Raw genomic sequence first — 22,947 nt, forward strand, 5'->3', positions numbered from 1 at the left:
ACCAAGGAAAAAAAAAAACAACAAAACACCAAACAAGCAACAACTGCTGAATTCAAAGCAGTAAACCCCCATCTTCCAGGGCGTTACACAAGAACCTCTCAGCTGATCAATCTTGCAAACCATTCACTGTGAGAGACAAGACAAACTTTCCTCTCTCTTGTGTTACAAGCTGGCTTCCTGCACCCCTCAGCTCTGTAGATCATTGTTATGTGCACCATATATAAAAGTTTATTGGTGTTTTTTTTTGCCTGACTCCCAAAGAATCTACTTGTAGGTCTCAGTCTAGCTGAGTTATTTGCTGGCCTACAACTAGTTATTCTAAGAATAGTTTATCTTCTATTTGTCACCTGAACTATGTAAATGAGACTGAATCCAAGTTTTCTTAAAAGGAAAGGTACTCCAGATAAAGCTTTGTTTGGGCAGGAACCATCCAGTAAGTCAGCCAAGCCAGGCAGGCTCCTGCCAGTAGACTGACATGAAGATGCAGGCTTTCACCCACGTAATGTGAGTGGCAGAGGAAAGCTCCTAATATGTAGAGCTTCCGTTTATTTTTTGGTTTTGTTTTTTTAATTATTTAAAAAAAAAATCCTATTTATTAAAAAAAATAAATAAATCCTAATATGGCTCCAGGAATAAGATTGTAGATATGGTTTTGGCAGATTAATCATTGAGTTGTTTAAAATTATCTATACAGATAGTATAAAGGAATGTAGAAATTTACATGCCTGCTCGCTTTCCAAGTATCTTATAGACCAAGAAAAGGTAAAAATATGCAGTTAGCAGTGAATATGTTACAGATATTTTGTCTTGATTTAACAGCTTACATCTTACGCAACAGTTGAGCAATCAGCATGTGCTTGTTTTGTATTGTTGTTTTTTTTTCTTTATTATCTTGGAAACAATAAATATTTAAATGTGGTTACTTATGTCAATTGTTACACCTACCCCTTTCTCCTCCCTCCTTCAGATTTCTACCCTTCCTCGGTTACAGGGTCTTTTGCACATGGTGCTGTTAACATTATTCAGTAAGCAAAAGCTGGAAGTTTGCAGACATACAGATCTGTTCATCTGTCTTCAAGAAGGATGAATTCAAAACTGGAATTAATGCAGAGAGGGTTGTGAGACAGCTGTTCTTGTTCAGCCTAGCAAAACTGAGACAGCCTGAGTCTTGACTGCATTTGGTGAATGTAACAAATTGGTATACAGCCAGGAGAGACTATGGGTGAAGGACAACGCTGGCACAAGTAGAAAGGAATAAACAGAGGTTTGAAATACGTTTGGACTAGAAATTAAAGAAAGCTTTCAATTAAAATAGGTGTTTTCTTGAACAGAGCTTTAGTAGTAAAAGCATGAACAAAAAATGGATCTGATTGAATCTAAAATTTATGAAAGGATTTGTATGAGTTGACCATCTGCACCAGCACAGTCAGAGAGTCCAAAAATGAGACAAAAGACACCTTGTGTTGTCTGGTGTCCCATGTTTCTGAATGACAGTTTCCTGGATTTTGATTAATCACAATACAGCTCTCTGCATAGGCTGGAAAGGAAACTCGTGATTCTCAAAACTCTGATTTAATAAAAGTTCATTTTGGAGGGATTTACCCAGTAGTAAACAACAAATTATACCTTATTTCCACCTTCCATTTTACACAGTGCTACTCCACTAAATTGTGCTCATCTTCCAGGAGAAGAGTGCTTTGCAGCTGGTAAAGATTACATGCTTGTAATGCAGGACTACTGGCTGTGAGCTAGATTCATATAACAGCTCTAGCTGTAGAAACCAAAAAACCTTGGTACTATATGACAAAATCCTGTAGTATGAAAGTTTGGACTCAGAAATTTGCAAAAGTAAAGAAAAAATACAAACAATTTGTGCATTTTTTCTGAGACTATGTCAAGGATTTTTGTAGATCTTTGAACCACCATTTAGTCCACAGCTTAGGAACAGTGGAGCATTTAGCTTCCAAAATAAGTCATTTGATTTTCCAGTGAATATGGCATACTGGAATCTCCCTGAAAATCTGTGAAAGTTTCCACAAGAGCTGCTGCACACTGAGTAACCCTGGTCATGGTTTTGGTTTTTTTGTTTGTTTTTTGTCTTCAGATGTTTATGTAAAAAGACAGCTTTCTTAGAAGTCTGGCCTCAATCACAATTTCTGGGAACAAGAAAATCCCATTTCAAAGTGAGCTTTCTTGAAAATATGGCCTTTGGAAAAATTGTTCCAGACATGCACATATTATTGATCTAAATGCTTAAATAAGATATTAGCATTTGCTTTGCTTTCTTATTAAGAATATAACAAATTTCTTTTACAGAAGATGTCTTGATGAAGTATATAAAATATGTTATTATCTGATGATCATTTGGTGACCTTTTGTTTAAAGTTCTGTTCGTGATGAACAGATTTCTAGATTAAGAAGAGCAATAGCAATAAAAATACCTTGAAGCTGCTTCTGAGGTACTGAGGAGCCAAATAGATGGACTGAGCTGATTCAGGTGGCTCCTTGATTTGGCAGCCACAAACCTGATGAGAAAGAAGAAGCATCAAGAACAAGGGCACGTATTCAAGCAGGGACATGCTAGAGAGGTACAGTTTTAACACTTTAATTTTATCTCAGAAGCATCTACAGACATCAGACCATCTTTCTCCCTCTGCAAGAGTGTTCCACTGTTGCCATTTTTAGCTACTATTTGTATTTCAACAGTACTCATGCATAGACAAGGAATTTATTGCATAGTGTCTTACATGAATACAAAAAAAAACCAAACAGTCCCAGTAGGCTTGTAGTAAGAGAGGACACCACGGTTAGATGCTGAAAAACAAGAGGAGACTAGACCAGGATAATAAGTACAATGCCTAAAAATTGTTAGTTTTGGTATCACAACAGATTTATTGCAAAGGAAGAGAGGTATCTTTGTGAATGTTTACATGGAGAGTCTTCCAAGCCTGAGAGCAGCAAGGGAAAAGCAGTTGAATGTGTTTGCTTCAAAATTTGGCTTGTTAGTGACAAAAGCTGGTCAGGTGAGAACTGAGTATCAGTATCTCAAGTAAATGAGAAACATCAGTTTAGGCAGGATGAAACTGACATTGAAAGCCATCAGATTTATCTGGTGAGATAAAAAAGTGAAGCTAACACAGAAAATACAAAGGTAGCATGATGCCAAGAGGAATTTATGGTCAAAGCAATGGGCAAGAGCAACTATCTTCATCACAGACTTCCTCATAGATGTGAGCAAGAAGACTCATTGATCAAAGTGAAGAAAAGGGCATGTATGTGATCCAAGTGTAGTCAAGGCTTAAAAGGAACTGTAACTATCCAAGCAGATAGAGTTCTGCTGTGCAAAAATCTTCCAGACCTTGGTATATGCATAACAGTATGGAAAAAAATGCCCTAGATAGAGAGGAGATCCCAGTATTCATGGGGTATTTCAATCAAAATTGATATTACATAAATTGTCCAGCTTAATCACAACTGAAATCTGAAAGCAGAGACCTTGATTTGGAAGAAATATTCAAATTTTGTTTTTCATTAATAATTTTAATTTATTTTTCTATAGAAGATTGAAAATATTGAGTGTAAGTAAGATACACTTAATTGCAATCAAGTAAAGATGTGTCCTCACATTTTGTACTTTTTTACTAATACATAAGATAAATTGTGACACACTATTTAATCAGTTAAACACTCGAATGTAAGCTGACTAAGATTCTAAAAAATTCTCATGCATTTCTTTAGAATTTGGAGGATAGAGTACTAGGTTATTCTTTTCTTAACACTTTCTGTATTAGTGACTTAAAGCAAAACATGCTGACAATGTATAAATGCACAGGTTTTCAACTGATTCTTTTTAGTAAGTAGAGTTTTGGGATGCTGGATCCATAAGGAAAAAGAATGGTATACACTTAAAATTCTTTCTGATCATGTCCTTCAAGATCTTCAAAACAGAAATTTTATCTTTTCTTGCCACGTTTGTCATAATGGAATTAAAATGTAGCAACGTCTTGCTTTCTCACAATTAAATCAATTTTTCAGCTTTGAATGAAGGTAGGTGGAGTTTAATAAGGAGGCACCATTTGCTATACAAGAGGAAAACAAAGTGTAACAAATATGTTTTTTTCTTCTTCCAAAGTCTTTCTCTGTTCCAGGAGAAAGAGGTAGGAAAACAAAGATATTGTACAAGGATCTGTGCTTGAAAGAATCTGCTTGCTAGCTCTAAAGCAATGGTTTTTGCATAACATTAGCAAAACTGGTTTATCCTATGATTATATAGGCTGGAAATAAATGAGAACAACACCATTAATTCTCTTGGTTGATAAAGAGTTATGTGTGCATGTTGCTTTCAATAATTGCAGAGGTGATGCATCAGGTTCATGTTAACAAGCCTTAAACTAGAGGTTGAAAAGGCTTTGTTTCTGAGATAAGGAATGTTGATGTTGTCCAACATGTTTGTTTCTGGTCTTCATCTACTAATCTTACAGTGAAAAGATACTGCTTATCTCTTGGGAATCTTCTATATAGGAAGGAAGAGGGCAGGGAGTGGCCAGGAGAGCAAGGAACTGCCATGTAATGTGTGTTAGAGTGAGGCTCTTGTGGGAACGTACTGCAATAAGTGAATTGGTTTCCTTTCAAGTGCTAAAAAAGAAGTCATTAAAGTTCTTTTTGATATGTGCTTGACTCCTTCATTCCCTGACCGTTGTAGTTTATAATAACATGCAAGTAAAGTTCTTATGCTTTTGATGGTATGCTATTACTTCTGTAAAATACTTTTTCTGCAAGGTGTGGAAAGACTGTCTTGAGACCAAGTGGGCACAGAGATGGTGTGACAGAATAAAGAAAGATTCCCATCTGGCTACCAGCTACAGTCTAAAAACCATAGAGTTTAAGTAGCAGAATTTAAGTTGCATATAAGTGGCTCAACTACATTAGCTTTGCTGTTTTGAAGTGAATTTCCAGATCCTTCCCACTTATCTGTCTTCAATTTGCAGAGCACGCAAACAAGGTCCCCTTGGATGAAATTAAACACAAAACTGCATTCAAGAACTTGTTGTGTTCCCTCCACATCTGGACATGCAGTCCACAGAACTAGCCTGAAGCTACTCCACAGTATATTCTTGTGAAGTGCACAGGACAGGGACACCAGATCCCCTGTGTTACTTGTTTCACTCTACAGAGCCATTCCTATTGGACTATGAAATGTGGATGAAGTCCAGATTTCTGCTGACTGAGTAACTGTTGATTCTTGAAACTGCAGTCTTATATGAACACCTAAAGGACTTGCAGGAGGGAAGAGCGGTCCCATGCCAAATGACATCCTATTTAATTTAGTTAAAGAGTAGAAATACCCTGGGGAAGATACCCAAAATAAAGGTGCTGTTTCTGTGAGCAAGCAGGCGGCAGCATAGGAAAATGTGTTGCTTCAGGGGAAAATTTCAGCTTGCATGGCCATGTTTGAACCTGTGGCTGAGAGAAAAGCTTTGTTCACATTCATGTTCACGTGAATCTGAGTTTTATAGCCTATTGATTTCAAAGAACTAGAAAAAATCTAAGGGAATTTTTTACCAAATGGCATTTGCCTTGCTTAGTTTGCAGCCAGCAATTTATGTGGGGGTATTAAAGAGGATCCTTGGAAGTCTGGATTAGATAAGATTGAAAGGAGTGCTGGGCAAAAGTCTTCAATGAGAAGGACTTGAATTGAGACAGGTGGGAACTTTTTTTTTTCTTTTTTTCTGAAGTAGTAATTCAATAGGAGTGAAAAGGTGAAGAAGTCTCTCCTGATTCCCAAGAGATCAAGCAGCAAAAGTAGTCATTGTCTAGCTTGCTGTTGTATGTTTGTGGTGTCTGTGTCAGTTGGCTTCTGTTCACTTTCTTACCCATAGAGAACACTACTGATCACTGCCCAGAAATAACTGCATCCCATGCTCCACCACTACCCAAGTCTAAGCCTAAATCTAAAAAAGCTCCGCTACCACCAAAAAATGCTCTTGCTGCTTCTACCACCACCAGCCATAAGAGTAATGAAGCACCTCATGCTAAAAAAAAGGGAAAGGCTCCTGTTAAGCAGCCTCCTCTCCCACCTCCCAAGCCAACAAGCCACAGTGCAAATCGAGAAGTTGGTGAGTACTGCACAGGCAGTGCCAGTTATGGGGGTGCATGTGCATGAGGGGCTTGGTACTCAGTACTTCTGCTTTTGTACATAGCTATGCTACTAAAGAGCATGCCACTGATGTTTTTAACTAACATCTCACTGAGCTCTGGTTCTGCTGTCTGCAAACACCTCAGATGAATCATTTTGCTGTCTAACAAATGTATGCGCAACACCAAGCACAACAGAGACTATACTGAATTCCCAGTTGACGTGCAAGTGCTGGCTATAAAATGACTCAGAGAACTGTCGAAGGATCAGCAAGGAAAGAGGTGACTTTTGGAAACAAATACATCTGAACTGCCCCAAAGTAAATCTATTGATTTTTCTGCAATCTGCAGTTATACTAGATTTTATGTAGCTGTTCTAAGGTACTGATCTCGAGTTCAAGTGGTTGTGATTTAGACAGTGACCAAAATGAAATCATACAAATGTAATTTGAATACAAACAATATTACGATGAATTGAGTATATATATGCATTGGCTAACTTATACAAACCTTGTGTTCTCAATCCTCTTTCAATCTTCCAAAGTCCTTCAATCCCTCCAGTTTTCTCTCCAAGTAAACTTCTTCATAACTTGTACATTTTTGCAAGTGTTGTATTTGAAGCATACAGAAGAGAACTGTTTGAAAGCGCTGCAAGAATGCTTAAGTTACAATATTAACTTGGTATTAACTGTCCCTCTACATCAATAGGCCACAAGAATAAACATTTTGAAAACCCAGAATTTGCTGCTTGTATTTCACTTTCACATTGAAAACTGTTACTCTCAGCTGAAAGAAGCTTGTAACAGCAGACCTTTCAGAAACAGAACAACCCACTGGGTAGAAAAGTGTTTAGGCTTTTGACTGGTAACAAGCTCTCAGATATGTCAGTTCATAAATTAAAATAAATTCAAATTCCAGATTTGTCTTTTAGTAGTCTTGCTGAAATTTCAGGTGATACTTGAGACCATATGGATATAAAATATATCAATGTGCCCCTTGTACAAAATAGCACATATTCTATGAATAATTTCTTTCAGTGTTGGGTTTGTTGTTTTCATCTGCAGTACTTAATAAACAGAACTGGTTGGGAGTGATATTTTATAGTTGAGCTTTATCACATCCCCGTGAAAGTGAATACAGTGATCCAGTCCTGTGAAGGAGAACAGGAATATGAGGAACTGAAGTTACTCAATAGATTTCCAAACTGAAATAGTGGAGTTAGGATGAGCGTTAACATAAGTTTAACATAAGCATGAATGTTTGCAACAAAGTTGAATAATGTTCATCAGCTTTTTTATGTAATCAAAATCTAAGTTTTCTACTGAAAAAAAGGGACTTGATAGGAAATTGTTAACCAGCCCAGTTTAAAGCAATAACAGCAATAGCACTACTGACTTGAGTCATAGTGTGGGGAGAATTTCTCTGGGAGAATTCTTTCTGTTCCTGATTGCAAGACCAGAAAGGTTCCAAGAACAATGTAAGGCTTCATTCAATGGAAACATCTTTTTAACTTTTCCCAGTAATAATTATAGTGTATTTGTATTGTGCTGGAGTTCTTGAGGCTAGGCATGTACCTTTGTTTCATTGATTGGAACCTGTGTTTAAGTGCTTTGCTGAATCAGAACCAGAGCCATTTGTTAGTCCCATCCACTTACTCAGTAAGGTTTCTGCTCAGTAATATGCAGGTTGAAGCCACTATTTATTTCCACTGCAATTATGAACTATTGCTTATAGCGTTTCTTTGCTGGTAAGTGAAGTCAGTGATTTGTAGTAGATGTGACTGATAAGAGCAAATATCAATGGGTCCTGCACTGTGCCCTGTAGAGTGGCCTCAGAGCACATAAGGACAGTGATTTGCCTGAAGCCATGAGTTGTTGCAGATTTTTGCAGATGTACTGAAAGCTGCACAGCTCTCTAAATGTTTATAAACCATAATGTTCTCCTGCAGAAGAGAACGGTATAATGTGTCTTTTGATATATAATCTTTCAAATTATTTTCCATTTTCTTTGAGGCCGAGAGCAGCATCACTGTGAGAGCTATTTTTGTACCATGAGCTTATTGGTGCAAGCATCTGTATTTTGGTTCTATCCTAACCTGCTCAGGTTTTGTTTTTATTTAAATGCTTATAGGCCTTTCAGCAGATTTCTTTTATAGCTTTCTGTTCTGCTCCGTAAGCTTAGCTTCGAGGTTGCTGTGCAACTTTATAATGCTTTCACTTGTGCTTTTGAGGTTAATGCACTACAGCAGAAGAGTTTGAGTTGGATGCATTTTGATGAAAAGGACTGAACTGTAAGATGGTTGTCATTTTTGTTGCTTTTTAAATGTAAGTTCAGAGTCTGAAGCTTCCAGTCCAGATGATGGCTGTTTCAACACAGCAGCCAGAAATGCGACTGGAATGCAAATGGGAACACCAGTCTAGCTGATCTCTCTTGCAATCTTGCACACTGACCATGTGTGTTTCAATATAGTAAGTATTACAGCAGCAGACAGTAACATTACTTACTAGTCAGCAACAAGTGTCCTGTGTCACCTTGTTTTCAATGCTGAGCTGGTCACTGGCAAGACTAAGAGCTCCAGTACATACAGGAGGTCTTTAGTGCCTCTTTGCTTCAGGAGATCATTTGTGCAGAATGAGATCAGTGGTTTCTGTCTCTGTTAAATGGATGTACCCGCTGAACTCAAAAGTGCATCTTGTTTTAATGGCCCTCTGCTGCTTGCCATTAACTAGGAACACGCAACTTGAAAGAACATTGTGAAATGTGATTAACTGATGCCCACAGGGATCCTGATTTGTCCACTGAAAGATGTACAGAAAATCATAGTGTTCAGTATTTACTCATCTCAAACATATAGATGAAGGATTATAGAAATCTCAAGTGTGTTTTTTCATTTTTTTAAAGTATCAGCACAAAAGTCAACTAATGCAAAAAGACGCAAGAATTGTACACTTACAAGACTGCAAAATGCTTTTTCTTTTCTTATTTTAGCTAGTGCTTCACATGCTAAAAAAACACCAGTCTCCAAGTCCTCTTCATCACCATCTACTTCGTCCACATCATCTCATCCCAAAGCCTCTAAAGAGACTTCCAGCAAATCAGGCACATCAGGAACTCCCAGGGGCAAGAAAAGGCCTGGGAAACAAACAGCTTCACGAACGGCACCAGATGGGGCTGCCTCTTCCCCTTCAGGTGCCAGTACCATCAAGTTGGAAGCGAAGGCAGAAAAATCTGAGCCTGAGCAACCTTCCAGTGTAATTCCTGAAACAGAGGATGTAGGCGAACCAAGCAAGCTGGTTGTCCCCCCTCCTCCCATCACTGCTCCTCCTCCACCCCCACCCCCACCTCCACCTCCTTTTACTTCTGCAGCTGCTCAACTCATTGTGTCCTCAGATGCCCAAGATCCATCTGTTCCCGGATCAGATAGTAAACCTCTTCTCCAGGCTGAGCGAGGCACAGATGAGGGCCTGAGCAGTACAACCTCAGACAGCAGTCCAGATGTTCGTGGAGAGGACGCAAAAAGGTGAGATGGTCATTGGTAAGTCATTGCTGTTATTAAAAAATAGCAAAGCCTACAGCTGAGGGAGCCAGGTTTCTAGTGTTACATTGCATGTCAGCACAATTTGTTCTGTGCATTTTAGAGTCTATATTCTCCTGTGGTACCGAAGGATTCCCCAAGATGTCATTTCTCGTCATCTGCCAAGTACATTATTGCTTGGCTTAGTACAGCTTGCCTTGTTGCACTGACACAGGTGGTACAGAGAATCTCTGGGTTCCCCATCCCCGGAGGTGTTCATGGTCAGGTTGGAGCCCTGGGCAGCCTATGTGGGGGGTGGCAGCCCTGCCCATGGCATAGGGTTGGGGCCAAGTGGGCCTTAAGGTCCCTTCCAACCCAAGCTATTCTGTGATTCTGTGAATAAGACCCCTGTGTTCAACTGCTCAGCTAGTCTCAGATAATACTTTCATTTCTCTCTCATAAAAGCAAACAAGAAAGGATGCTGAATTATGAGGTGGTTTGTTTTGGTTTTGTTTTACTTTTTTGTAGATTTTGTAGCTGAATTTACTTGTAGGCTTAATGACAGTTTTAGACTTTGGTTAGCAAATGTTTGATCTGCCACTGCCTGATACCTTTTCTTAGTCTCAGATACCATAAAATCTAGTCAAGAACAAGTTCGTAATTACATGTTTTAAGCAAAATAGTTGGCAGCAAGGAAATGATTGATGTTAATCTGTTGTTTCCCTGACAAAAGAACCAGTGTCTTTCATAACAACCCAAGAGGATTTAGTCAATGGTACCAGTGGCCTAGAGAATTTCCTTTAGATAGAGGAAGTCTTGCTGGTACATCTGTGCCAGTATTACATTCCTGTGCTGCATCTCTCCTTGATCACACATTCGTTTATGAAAAGGATTTTCCCATGGCAGACGGACACTCTGCTGCTCATTTCCATGTTCATCAGTGATGGAAATGAACATTTCGCTCTCATCAGTAATGAAACTGTATTTGCAGTAAATACAGTCACTCATCCAGAACAGGAAGCTTTGCAATCCTGCCTGCTCTCTGACTCACTCCTCTTACCCTCAACTTTACGAGCTGCTTTTCTCTTCTCATTATCCTTTATTTACTGTTGGTCCCATTGCACAAGAAATAAGCAAGAATAGTGATGTTTCTGTATTCAAACTTTGTAGCTTATCATTTCAGGCCTCATCTTTCTTCCTAACAGATGTATATAGGTGTGTACACCCATGTGCATACACATCACTGCATAGCTTGTACATCCATATGAGTTTAGAAACAGAGAAGTTAGTTTGAACAACTGAACTTTTATTTTCATTTTTGCTTTTATAGTTCATCTCCCATTTGAGTTCTGTGCTGCTTGAATTAACGTAACATCGTGTCTGTTTATGAATTAACAGCTTGGCTAGCAAAGACAACCAAGATGCAAAGGCAGCTGGCAAGACCCACTCTGAACCAGCAGAGAAGACTTCTGATGCTGCTGCTGCTGCTGAGAGTGAAAGCAGCAGAGAGAGCCATGGCAGTGACTCTGATTCTGATGGGCCCATACTTTACACAGATGATGATGACGACGATGATGATGATAATGCGAGTGCTGAAAGTAAGCCCCTAACAAAAGGAGTGTACTGGGGAGGGTGTGACCAGCTCAGGTTGTATACATTTGTCCTTGGCTGGCTCAGAGGACCTGCTAAGTGTCTGTGGTTGCTAGATTGCTAAACTGGAGCTCAGTGCTTGCACCGAAGACACGTACATCCAAGTGAGTTTTGTGTAGCTGACCCTATTTAGTTATGACCTGCAGGAGAGCAAAGACTAGGGCAGAGCTTTTAGCAAGCACATCGTTCTGTGGGTGATTCTGTTCCAAGGTGCAGTGCTGCTGCAGGGCACCTTACCAAGCAGTTGCTCCCTGCCTTTTACATATTACATATGAGCGTGCTTGGTACCTGTTAGTGCAAAGTGGAGAGAGGCACATATGGCTTCAAGAAATGATTATGTATAGTTTTACCACTGATGGTAAATGCTTCTCCACTCCCAAACAATTGTGATCAAAAACTTGCTGAGGTCCATGCAGTTTAAGCATTGCATAGGAATGGAGATGGGGGGAGCAGGTTCAGGAGAAGAAGAGGGTTTGACAAGATCTGCCACTGTTGGATGTGTGTTGCCCCCTCAGAATATCAGGAGACAACAGAACTGCTTCCAGATCTGGCTGATGCTAATGCTAACGGAACTGCGTGGCTGTTATCCGTACTATATCTGTCCTACTGACAAAGAGATTGCTTCAGTGCCTGGGGCTGCTGCCTAGAATACTTCACAAGCACTCAGGGCATTTTTCTAAACTGTGTTTTTCATTTTAGTTCACAAAAGAGTTAAAGATAGAAAACACTATGCAAGAACTAAGTGACATAAGAGAGAGAAAAAAAAAAAGGAAGAGGGACAAGATGAGACAATGAGGCTAAACCTTTAGAAGCTTAAGAAAAAGGGCAGCATTTTGCAAACTGTACTGAGTAGGTAAATAAATCAACTTGTAATGTATCATACTTCAAAGACATGTAAATGTAGATTTGTCATTTTTGCCTCATCGCTTCACAGACAATGAATGATCCTTCTAAAATTCCCCTATTGTTCTGGCTGTTAGCTTTTTCAACCAAGTCTTCCAACTTTTTATTTTTGTGAGCTGAGTTGAAACTATTTTCCTTTTGATGTTAATTAAAATTCCTTTCCTGCATGTGGGAACAAGGCTGCTCTGGGGAAGTATTAAAGTCCTTACTTGATTTGTGTCTGTAACCTAAGCATGAATGAACTAAATCCACCCTCCTCTTCACTTCCTCAGGCTCTTTGGCAAGTAAAATTCGTCGTAGGGATACTCTTGCTATCAAACTTGGCAACAGACCATCTAAGAAAGAACTAGAAGACAAAAACATCCTGCAGCGTACATCTGAAGAGGAGAGGCAGGAAATCAGACATCAGATTGGAACGAAGCTTGTGAGGTATCAGTTGCAGAGTAAATGTGGCTTTACTGAGTTGGACTAGATGACCATTAAGGATCCCTTCCAACTAAAAAGGCTCTGTGATTAGCAGGGACTTGAGCTTACATATCCCCTTCTCAGTCAGAGCTGTAGTTTCGTACACAAGGAGTATGCCTGTGCATGTTCCTGCTTTCTGTCCCTTCCTGCTCTTCTCCTGTTCTCTAAAATGTTTATTTGTGTACTGATTCCAACAAAAGATATTAACATAGACTGACTTTGTAGATTACTACTGTAGATTACCTCACCTCTGAGGAGTATCTTTCTCATACTTTAAACTCCTACAGGACTTAAGATAATTGCATGAAAAAAAGAAGAAAAAAATCACCTGTATTTACAAACTTAAGAAAAATCCTCTGAAGTGTTAATTCTGTATTTTTTTATAGTTCTCTGAGAAGAGACTACAATATGTCTATGTTTTCTCAGGCCTGTTCTTATTTCTCTTGTGCTCAAAAATGTTATCCAGACAGACTTGGAGGATGTCCTGTGTTTGTTAGAGATTTCCAGATATTGGGCAGTGCAGCCAGTGGTCCTCCAGTACAGAAGCACAGCAGCCTGATCCCAGCACTTAGCACAAGGCTGAAGTGCTCTGTGAACTGGATGACCAACTAATATATTCCATTTCATAGTTATAAGAAGGATACATCTTCATAGGACCTGAGGGACATTTTTCTTCTGCTAATAAAGAAGCCTGGTTGTTATCACTGCTTTCCTAACCAGATTCCAGCTTTGGTAATCACATCCCACTTATCTGTATTTCCCACGGGACTGATGCTGAACAAGCTGCTCTTTGGTTCCTACCCTGAACTCTCTTGTCTGGCATTGCCAGTTCTGCCCAGCTCGTACCTTTACCATGTAGCCATATTCAGTGACAGGCAACAACAGGCATGAAAAGCTTTATGGTGTGCATTGCAATACTAGGGTTGTGCACAGGTCTGAGATTATGAGATTAAAGGCTGGATGTTGTGTTGAGGGACATGGTTTAGTGGGAGCTACTGGGAATAGGTGAACGGTTGGACTGGATGATCTTGAAGGTCTTTTCCAACCTTGGTGATTCTATGATTCTATGATTCTATGACCAAGATTATGGCATCCCATTTTAAAATTCCTAGTGTTGGGGTCAGCACCTGACAGCAGAGATATGGTGGAAAGGTGGCAGAAAGCAGCAGAAGCCCTGTTCCCACAGTGCAGCCAGTGTTGGGTCCAGAACCTCATGCAGTGTGGAGTTTCCATTTGATGGTGATGAGCATCCCCCAGGTCTTCCCCTCTGTATGCAGGTGTTGCGAATGTGCTAAGGATTCTTTGAATCAGATGGTTTGTTGAAGCTGTAGATGATCTATAGTGAACTGTGTGGGGTTTGTGGAGCAGAGGCCAAAAGAACTTCCAACCTCTAAGACATCTGCAGCATGCAGTTTTTGTGCTGAAAAACAGAATAGCCTTTGCATTCAAAATACCTGAGAACAATCTTATGACTGCACAACTTATCATAATTAGAATGCCTAGGAACAAAAGGCATGTATATACTCTTTCATAAAACTACACCTGTAAATGAGAAATTTAAATTTGCTGGTGCAATTTCTGTAGTACTGTGCAAGTATCACTTCTGTATTCAAGTGGTGAGAATATAAATGTTAAATGCCTACTCAGTGTGGAAGTTACATGCACTAATATTATAACTGTGAATGGAAATTGCCTGTTGTTGAATACCTCCACATAGCTTTATGACAATGGCTGTATAAGAAGGACGTAAGCAGCATTTCAAATTGTAAGTTGTGATTTGGATTCTAAATGAGCCATTTATTTTGCTCTTACAGGAGACTTAGCCAGAGGCCTACAACTGAAGAGCTAGAGCAGAGAAATATCCTGAAGCGTAAGTATTTTATTCATCTTTAAGTTAGTATTTACTTAGAAAGTGAGAACAGCATATGTTGGATTCATATGGAAGCCTGATCATTGTTACTCTCACGTTAGATCCATAGCTGGAAAAAATTGATGTTCTTGAAAATAATATGTCAACACTAGACTTGTATACTAACCTGGAATGGTAGCTGTGAAAATTGCACACATTCAAGATGCTGAGTTTTACTTGTCACCAACCCACTTCTTGAAGCTGGTCCCAAAGCCCAGGAATGAATTAGATACCCCTTATAAGTAGTTCTAGGCTGGTTAAACTTCCACCTAGTGCTTCTGAGGAGGGAGAGGGAATATCAGTTGGAGCTGGACGTGGGATATAAGGGCAGAGTTCGGAAAGTGTGTGGTCAGGACAAGGGGAAATGGACATAAGCTGCAGCACAGGAAGTTCTGCACAAATGTGCGCAAGAACTTCTTTACAGTGAGGTGACGGAGCACTGGAACAGGCTGCCCAGGGAGGTGGTGGAGTCTCCTTCTCTGGAGACGTTCAAGACCTGCCTGGATGCCGACCTGTGCGACCTGCTGTAGGGAACCTGCTTTGGCAGGGGGGCTGGACTCGATGATCTCTGGAGGTCCCTTCCAACCCCTACAATTCTGTGATTCTGTGATTCTGTGAAAGTGTACAAAATTCATGGGCTGATTGCTGTCACCTGGTCAGGCCTACAAATCAAGGAGGAGTAATAATTATTGGCTTTTAGGCAACTGTTTGTGCTAATAAAATTCTCTTACTTCTGTGGAAGCTCTGTGTAAGAGTGTCATGTCCTACTTGAAAGCAGAAGCTACTGTTTGTGCACTATGGTGCACAGAAGAGGGCTTAAAGGACTTCAGTCCAATACATAACGTGAATGGACTTTCTAAGAGCATCATTTCTTAACCTGTAGATCACATAGTCATAATAAAGATAAATTGTGAAATACAGAAGTATTTTAAGTGAAAAACAGCTCATGCTGAACTATGTGAGAAAAGTAATTCAAGTCTTCGGTGGTCCAGGATACGGCCACTGAGCTGGGAACGCCAGCTGGGCTTCTCTGTCCAGCTAATCCATAGATGACTGAACTACCAGCATACCCTTAGTGTATTTAACATCACTTTTACCGTTACTTATTCTGAGCACAGATTTTGCAATAAGAATCTCAAGATTAGAAAGTAGTTAATAGATTTCTACTCCTGTTTCAGGTTATTTATTGATGTCTTTGGTAGAGTACAGCGCTTTGACTCAATGCTTCTTTGCTGTTCTTTTCCTTAGTAGCATGCCATCATTCCCTCTTGTTTTTCCTGAACGGGACAAGGGAAAGCAAAAAGAAATGCTGGAGCCTAAGCCATTCTATGATTCCATGAATGCAGTCTTCTAAATGGCAAAAAAAAAAAAGGAAAGCTGAGACACTTAATCTGCTTTTTGCTCATAGCAGAAATATAAAATATTTCAAGCTAATCTTTAAAAAGCAAAGCAAAATACAAGAAAAACCAGTGTTTGTAATGGCATTCTGTCCAGAGCCCTTTGAGACTGCAAGTTCTTTCTCAGCTCTGAAACTTTCATATTATTTATTAAAACGGTTACATTCCCTTACAGAGGATCATTCAAAAATGTTTACATGTCTTAGATGCCTTTGTTGTTGCAAGTAACTTTTGTGAGTAAGTGGAGGTTTCTTTCATAAAGCTTCCTTCCTCCTATTTTTAAGCAGTGCGTGGGGAAAAGGGGCTATATTATTGCTCATAAGTAAACTGCAACTAAAGGAAACCATTGTTTTGAGTGGTATTTATCAGAATTAGAGATTAAGTGGCAAAGATCCAAGTGTTTATTTTAGGCTTAAGTGCAAGCCAAATCCTTCAAGAGTTTCAGGAAAAGTCCTTATTTTTTCTTTTTTTCTATTTCCAGTTAAAGTGAAGAAATCAGTGTTGCAAGTTTTGTTTTGATAATATTACCAGATAAACCAGTTACTAAAAAATTGTTGGATATAATGGCAAGACATTGCAGGCTGATTTCTGTAAAAACAATTTGAATAAAACTAACCAGGCTTCTGAGTCTTCCCACACTAAAACAAAGTTATGATAACTCAAGAGTCCACTTGAAGGAGCAGATAAAGCCCTGTATTTTTAATACAGACAGTTCTGAGCTAGTAGTATTTATGGTATTGTGGCAAAGAAACTTTTTATTCTTCCAGAAGTTTTGGATTTAGATAATTTTTTCCTGTATTTATAAAGGACAGTGAAGTTCTTGTTCTGCACACCTGCACACCTGCCCATGCTGGCTTTGTAAAAAGCAGGGTTTAGCCCCTGGTGCTGGTTAGGGGGTATTAATGATTATCTTTGCTTTTAAAACCAGGAAAGAGGAGCTGCTTCTTGCATTCTGCAGCATTTCAAGAGGCAAGCACTTTGTTTGTCTTTTCTTTCTCCTTCCTCAGCGAGCCCGCAGAAAAGTCTAAACATAGCTAATCCCCACAGGGACACAATGGAAAGTTTGGTTTCACGCTCCTGGAGTGCTTTATGGTCAAGACCCGGACAGTCCTCAGGCAGAGCAATTCCTCTCTTCTCTCCCCTCCACTGCAGGCAAGGAAGGAGGGAAGCCCCCCCTTGCTGGGACCTGATCAGAGATTACTGCAAGAGAAAGGCAATTGCTCAGCTGGTGCTTTGCCAGTTCAGCAGCAGGACATTTGAGGGGACTTGCAGCTGGGAACGCTGTGTTTATGCTTTCTTTCTCCACTTCATACAGATCAGAACTGCTTTTAAAACTGACTGAAACCAGTCAGAAGGGTGCTTCTGTGTGTCACTGTGTTCCTGTTTGGATGAATGAGTCAATTCATACCTGCAGTGTCACTTGGTGTCTGAGTGGGATTTTCTGCAATACCTGAAAGACCATGAGCCCCATTATTTTTAGTGCATTTATAGAATCTCAGAATGGCTTGGGTTGGAAGGGACCTTAAAGACCATCCTGCTATGGGGCTGCCACTCACCAGCTCAGGCTGCCAGGGCCCCATTCAACCTAGCCTTAAATACCTCCAGGGATGGAGCATCCAGAACTTCTCTGGGCAGTTTGTTCCAGTGCCTCACCACCTTCTGGATAAATAATGTCCTCCTAATATCTAATCTAAATTTACCCTCCTTTAGTTTATAGCCATACTCCCTCATCCTGTCACTCTCAGACTGCGTAAAAAGTCAATCTCTCTCCTGTTTATAAGCTTCCTTCAAGTAGTGGCAGGCCACAGTGAGGTCTCCCCAAAGCCTTATATTCTCTAGACTGAACAAGCCCAGCTTCCTCAGCCTTTCTCCATAAGAAAGGTGCTCTAGCCCTCTGATCATCTTTGCAGCCCTCCTCTTGTCCTTCCCCAACAGCTCCAGATCCTTCTTGTGCTGCACTCGATGCAGTACTGCAAGTGGGGGCTCACAAAGGCAGAGCAGAGAGGGACAATCACTTCCCTCTCACTGCTGCCATCCCTTTTCTGATGGTGCTCAGGATACAGTTGTCCTTCTGGGCTTCAAGAGCAGCTGTCTGTTCACCAGGACCCCTAAGTCCTTCTTCAGAGGATTACTCTCAGTGAATTCTTCTCCCAGTCTGTACTCATATTTTGGTGCAATGCATCTTCTTGTATCATTACAGCAAAACTTCTACTTTGAAAGACCAAATCACATTTTAAGTGTTAGTAAGAATTTGTATCGAGGCAGTGTTTCTGCAGCACTGTTCCACTCAGCAGTCTGGAGGGGTGCAATTCCAGGTATTGCAGGAATGAAGGGGACTTGTCAGTGCCATCAATCAGGGGCTGCTGGAGAAAAAATGGATTCAAAATGCTAACAAACAGCAGCCACCAGATTTCAGTCCTTTTTCTTTAGCTCTTGAGTTTTCTTTCTAGAAGTAAAAAACTTGAATGTGTAACTGCATATATGTGTATGCAGTGATTCACATATGCAGTTGCATTTTCTGTATAAGAAATGAGACTAAAGTGACACATGAAAGGACAAAAATGTGTATGTCAAGCAAATCACAGCTGAATGGAACCTTAAAATCATAATTGGTATTTAATTACCTCAGTTATCGTGTCTATTGGCAGCAAAGACATTATGTTTAAACAAAAGTCTCAAAATAACAGTGTTTTATGTCTGCATTCGTTAGTTTTTGTCAGTTTACAGTTCCTCAGTGGAAACAGGCCATTCATTTATTTGTAGTTTAAGAGAAAAGCTATAGATAAATCATGAACTATATTTGCATTTTAATGTTTTAATAAAATCACCATCAACAACAGACCCAGGCTAATCTCGGCCACAGGCCTGTATGACTGCATCTTGCTGATGGAAATCTAGGGTTGGGATCTTCTCCTAAAGCGGTTCTTGAACTGGCACTGCCTTTTATTTGCTGTCTTCACTTTCTTCTTTTTGCTTTTTTTTTTTATCATTTTCCCTCTTCCCCTTTCCCTTGTTTCTTCTTACACGAGCACCTTCAAGTCAGCAAAGAACACGTGCAAGTACCACAAGGTGACGTGTCGTGGTGTTACCCCCAGTATACCTGCCACAACATGGGAACCTCTTTGCAGCCAGGTTGCCTATACTAATACAGCAGATTGGCCATAGCTGAGCCACACTGGGATTTAAAAGTGCCTTTTTGTCTGTACTGATTGACTGTGTCCACAATGGTCAAATGGATTTTAAATTTGTAGTTAACTTGGAATCACAACTTGGAATCCACAACCTCTAACTTTGAATAAACCAGAATCAGAATTCTGCAAGTATTTCTAGGTGGTGTATTTCAGCCACAACAAAGTTAAGCTTGCATGTAATCATGACGTGGACCAATAATGCAAATAATGTTCTTCAGAACATGCATCAATTTAAAAAAAGGCTGAGTCCGTCTGAACATGCCCTTATTAATATTCTTGTCACTGGCACTTAAGAAACCAGATTTGGTTAGTTCAGAAATGTATTAATAATTCGTTTCATTTTCATGCCCAAATGCTTTCAGAAAATGTACATGTAATGTTATTCTGTTCTCATTCAAGTAATTGAAACACTAGACGGCTTTTTTTGGGGTACTTCTTGCCTGCTGTTTTGCAGAAAGGAAACATCAGAAGCCTCTTCTTTGTTACGTTCTTGATCCGTCATGGTGACTCAATATGTCTACAGAATTGCAGGGAAATTAGGCTATGAAATAGAAATGAGAGCACACAGAAGCAAAAAGCAGAGAACATGTGCAGGGTCACTATAAAATATGAGGAAATGTGAGCCAAAACTTGAAGTCCCGAAGCTTTCAAGCATGGGAAATAAGCATGTGGTGATACAATGCTTAAATATTCACTGCTTTTTATCTCTTTTAAAAACAGAGAAGAATGAAGAAGAGGAACAGGAAGCCAAAAGGGAAATAAAACGTAGACTCAGTAGAAAGGTAATGATGTAAGTTTTTGTATTGTGCTTTTGTGTACATAGGATTATTTTTTTGTAAGACTTGAATAATCAGTGGACATACATTACTGCAAGTAGTCATGCCTCCAGATTAGAAATCTGTTTAAAGAGCAATACAAGCCAATATCCTTTTGGGAGGAGACTCCATTAATTCCAATTTCCCATACCTTAGGAAAGCATACAGTCTGGCCATGCTTAGTATTTGTCTATGTAATCAAGGGAAAGAAGTTACCTGGGGTTTCCTCTGCGAGCATGGCCACTGCTGTCCGATATGTTCAAGAGCTCCCTAGGGCAGCAAAGAGGGCAACAAAGCTGTGTGGGCCCATCCTTTCACCCTTCTCCTGGCTGCACCAAGCAGTTATGGCTGCTCCAAGTGGGATTCTGCTCATTGTCCCTGCAAAATAAAAGTAAAGTGAAGCAAAATAAAATAATAAAGTAGTGGATGTGCTGTTCTAGTTCTGGGAGCTAATTCCGGAAGAGAATAGGGAAAGTTTGTGTACATCTCCCTCATCTGCCCTTCCCTTCAGTAATACACTGAGGTGGTATTTTGTTTCCTGACTGTGACTGTCCTTAGTTAAAGTGAATGTTTATTGAGATGACTGGAACAATGTGCCTGGGCATCATAATGACAAAACAGAACATCTGACCCCCAAATGTTAAAAAAATGTATGTTTTTTAGTTAGGCAGATCCCCCCCATAAACTGCTTATTTTCTGTATTACAGCTGAACACACAGACTGTCTAACTGTTGATGCAGAAGGACCTCTCATTTAGTGGGGTGAACAGTTGCAAAGTCACAATTAATATTCCGGGGATAACTGTCAGGATTCTCTGTGACCCTCCTGACAAAGACTATTTTTATAACTGAAGAAATTAGGTTGTGTTGCTCCCCCATTCCCATGCAGTGTTCCCAGGGTAGCACCTTTTTTTAGGCACCTGAAAGTGACCCTATTTAGAAACACCATTAAAGTCCTCTAGAGACGACATCCCACTCTCAGCTTTTCTTTTATTTTGTCTTATTAAGCATACTATTTTCTGCCTCCCTTGTACAGCTCAGCCTGAGGCCTACCGTGGCTGAACTTCAAGCAAGACGAATCCTACGGTTTAATGAGTACGTGGAGGTTACGGATTCTCCAGATTATGACCGTCGTGCTGACAAGCCGTGGGCCAGGTTAACTCCTGCAGACAAGGCAAGGGGCAAATGTAGATTATAAGAAAATGATTACATCTTTCCTTTTGGTGGGTCCTTTGATCTGCAATTTCTTGGTGCCAGCATCATGAATGACATCTGCTGGAGGCAGTGATATTGTCATGTTGCTGTGCATTTACTGCTTGCAGCTAAGAAAACTCACTCAGGTGCCTATTAAGAGTGCACATGCTAGCGCTGTTACAGCAGCTCGGGCCAAAATTCTTTGCACTTTTAAATCCTTGCTAAGCCAAGCACACAATGTTGGCAAAGAGACACGATCTTTGGAGTTCAGGCAAGGTCTCTGCAGGCAGAATCCTGCATTAGGATCACTTTTGCAGTTCATTCAAGTGAAAAAACTAGAAGCTATTCCTCCCTTCTAAGGACTCCTGGTCAGAGCTATCATTCTTGGAGTTAAATTCATGTGTGCAGCAGTCCTTCTTGGGAAGTTTGCCCCATATATACAGCAGTGAATAGTTTCTCTGCATAACTACAAAGAATAAGAGAAATTATTTTGTGATTCTATTTTAAAAGACAAATCAAACTCTTCAGTTCTCTTCCTGCATCATTTTATAAGAGGAAAGCAGCAGGATTTACATATCAAAAAGTTCTGGTCCTTTTAGCACTGGATTTGAACCAACTTTCATGGAAATCCTGACTTGTGCTTGGCATGAAAAGTGATTTGTACAAGAATCCATTGTTTTCTAGCTGAGGACTATGAAGCACTGAATTGATTTCAGCTTGTATTTTAGTATTTATGTCAGTTCAAGGAGTGAATCTCACGTCATCAAGGTGGAGACACTGAAAGTTTCCAGACGTGTTTCTATATGTTGACTCTGGGAGGGGCTGAGCCCTCTCTAGTCCTCAACTAGTCTGTGGGAGAATAGAGCACCCAGCATCTCCATTTTCACTGAAGCCCATCTTCCGAGAAAACCTGGGTAAGCTTCCTAGAACAAGCAGTGAGTTTCCTATCTAATTTAGGATGTTTTTTTTAATCTCAGCTCATTCTGTAATGAACAGATGTCGAAGGTTGCTTCTGTGATCCTCATTGGCCTCAGCAGAAAGGCAAAGGCCCCGGGTCTGGAAACTCCCTGCCCTTTTCTCCCAAGGAAGTAATTTTTCTAATTCCAGTGGGAACAGAAGATAGCACTGTAAAAATATTATGGAGCTGTAGCTCTGTTGTCTTTGCTACTGATTTGGTGCTCAGAAATTACTCTTTTTCCTTATTGCAGCAATCTCGTACAAGCATGCTGCTGTGGCTAACTGGAACCATACCCTGTTTAAAATGAAGTTTTTCATTTACGAGACCTCAGTCTGGTGACGCTGTAATTTTATCATGTTGTATGTCTGTTCATCATTGAAAGGCATGCATGCCAGATGAGATTTCTTTAGGGATTAATGAAATGACAGTGCTTTTTACTTAAAATAGAGAAAAGAGAAAGCAAGAATAAACTGACATTTTATTTAGCAGTGAATGTGGGAAATCACTTGTCACAGAAACAAAAGCCTTTCTAGTATCAAAGAATCATAAAGTTTGGAAAAGACTTCTAAGATCATTGAGTCCAACTGTTGATCCATCCCTACCATGCCCACTAACCATGTCACTCAATGCCAGATCTACATGTTTCTTGAGTACCTCCAGGGACAGTGACTGCACTACATCCACTGGTAGCATGTTCCAATGCATCAAAAATCTGTCTGTGAAGAACTTTCTCCAAATATCCAGCCTGAACCTCCTCTGGCACAACTGAAGGCCATTACCTCTTGTCCTATCCCTAGTTACAAGGGAGAACCCCCAC

At 40.0% G+C, this 22,947-nt stretch overlaps 1 protein-coding gene across 4 annotated transcripts in view; it reads left to right on the forward strand.

The window, feature by feature from the left end:
• Positions 1-22,947, forward strand: part of PHACTR2 (phosphatase and actin regulator 2) — a 125,879-nt gene that overhangs the window by 93,345 nt on the left and 9,587 nt on the right. For 3 of the 4 annotated variants that reach the window (XM_048937204.1, XM_048937206.1, XM_048937205.1), the window contains exons 5-11: positions 5,880-6,116; positions 9,124-9,655; positions 11,048-11,247; positions 12,475-12,631; positions 14,482-14,537; positions 19,885-19,946; positions 21,015-21,152. In XM_048937204.1, the coding sequence (XP_048793161.1) occupies positions 5,880-6,116; positions 9,124-9,655; positions 11,048-11,247; positions 12,475-12,631; positions 14,482-14,537; positions 19,885-19,946; positions 21,015-21,152 (1,382 nt within the window). The remainder of the gene's footprint in view (positions 1-5,879; positions 6,117-9,123; positions 9,656-11,047; positions 11,248-12,474; positions 12,632-14,481; positions 14,538-19,884; positions 19,947-21,014; positions 21,153-22,947) is intronic. The other variant, XM_048937208.1, reaches the window with a different exon arrangement.

The sequence above is a fragment of the Lagopus muta genome, chromosome 2 (genome assembly GCF_023343835.1).
Source record: "Lagopus muta isolate bLagMut1 chromosome 2, bLagMut1 primary, whole genome shotgun sequence".
Classification (NCBI taxonomy): Eukaryota; Metazoa; Chordata; class Aves; order Galliformes; family Phasianidae; genus Lagopus; species Lagopus muta.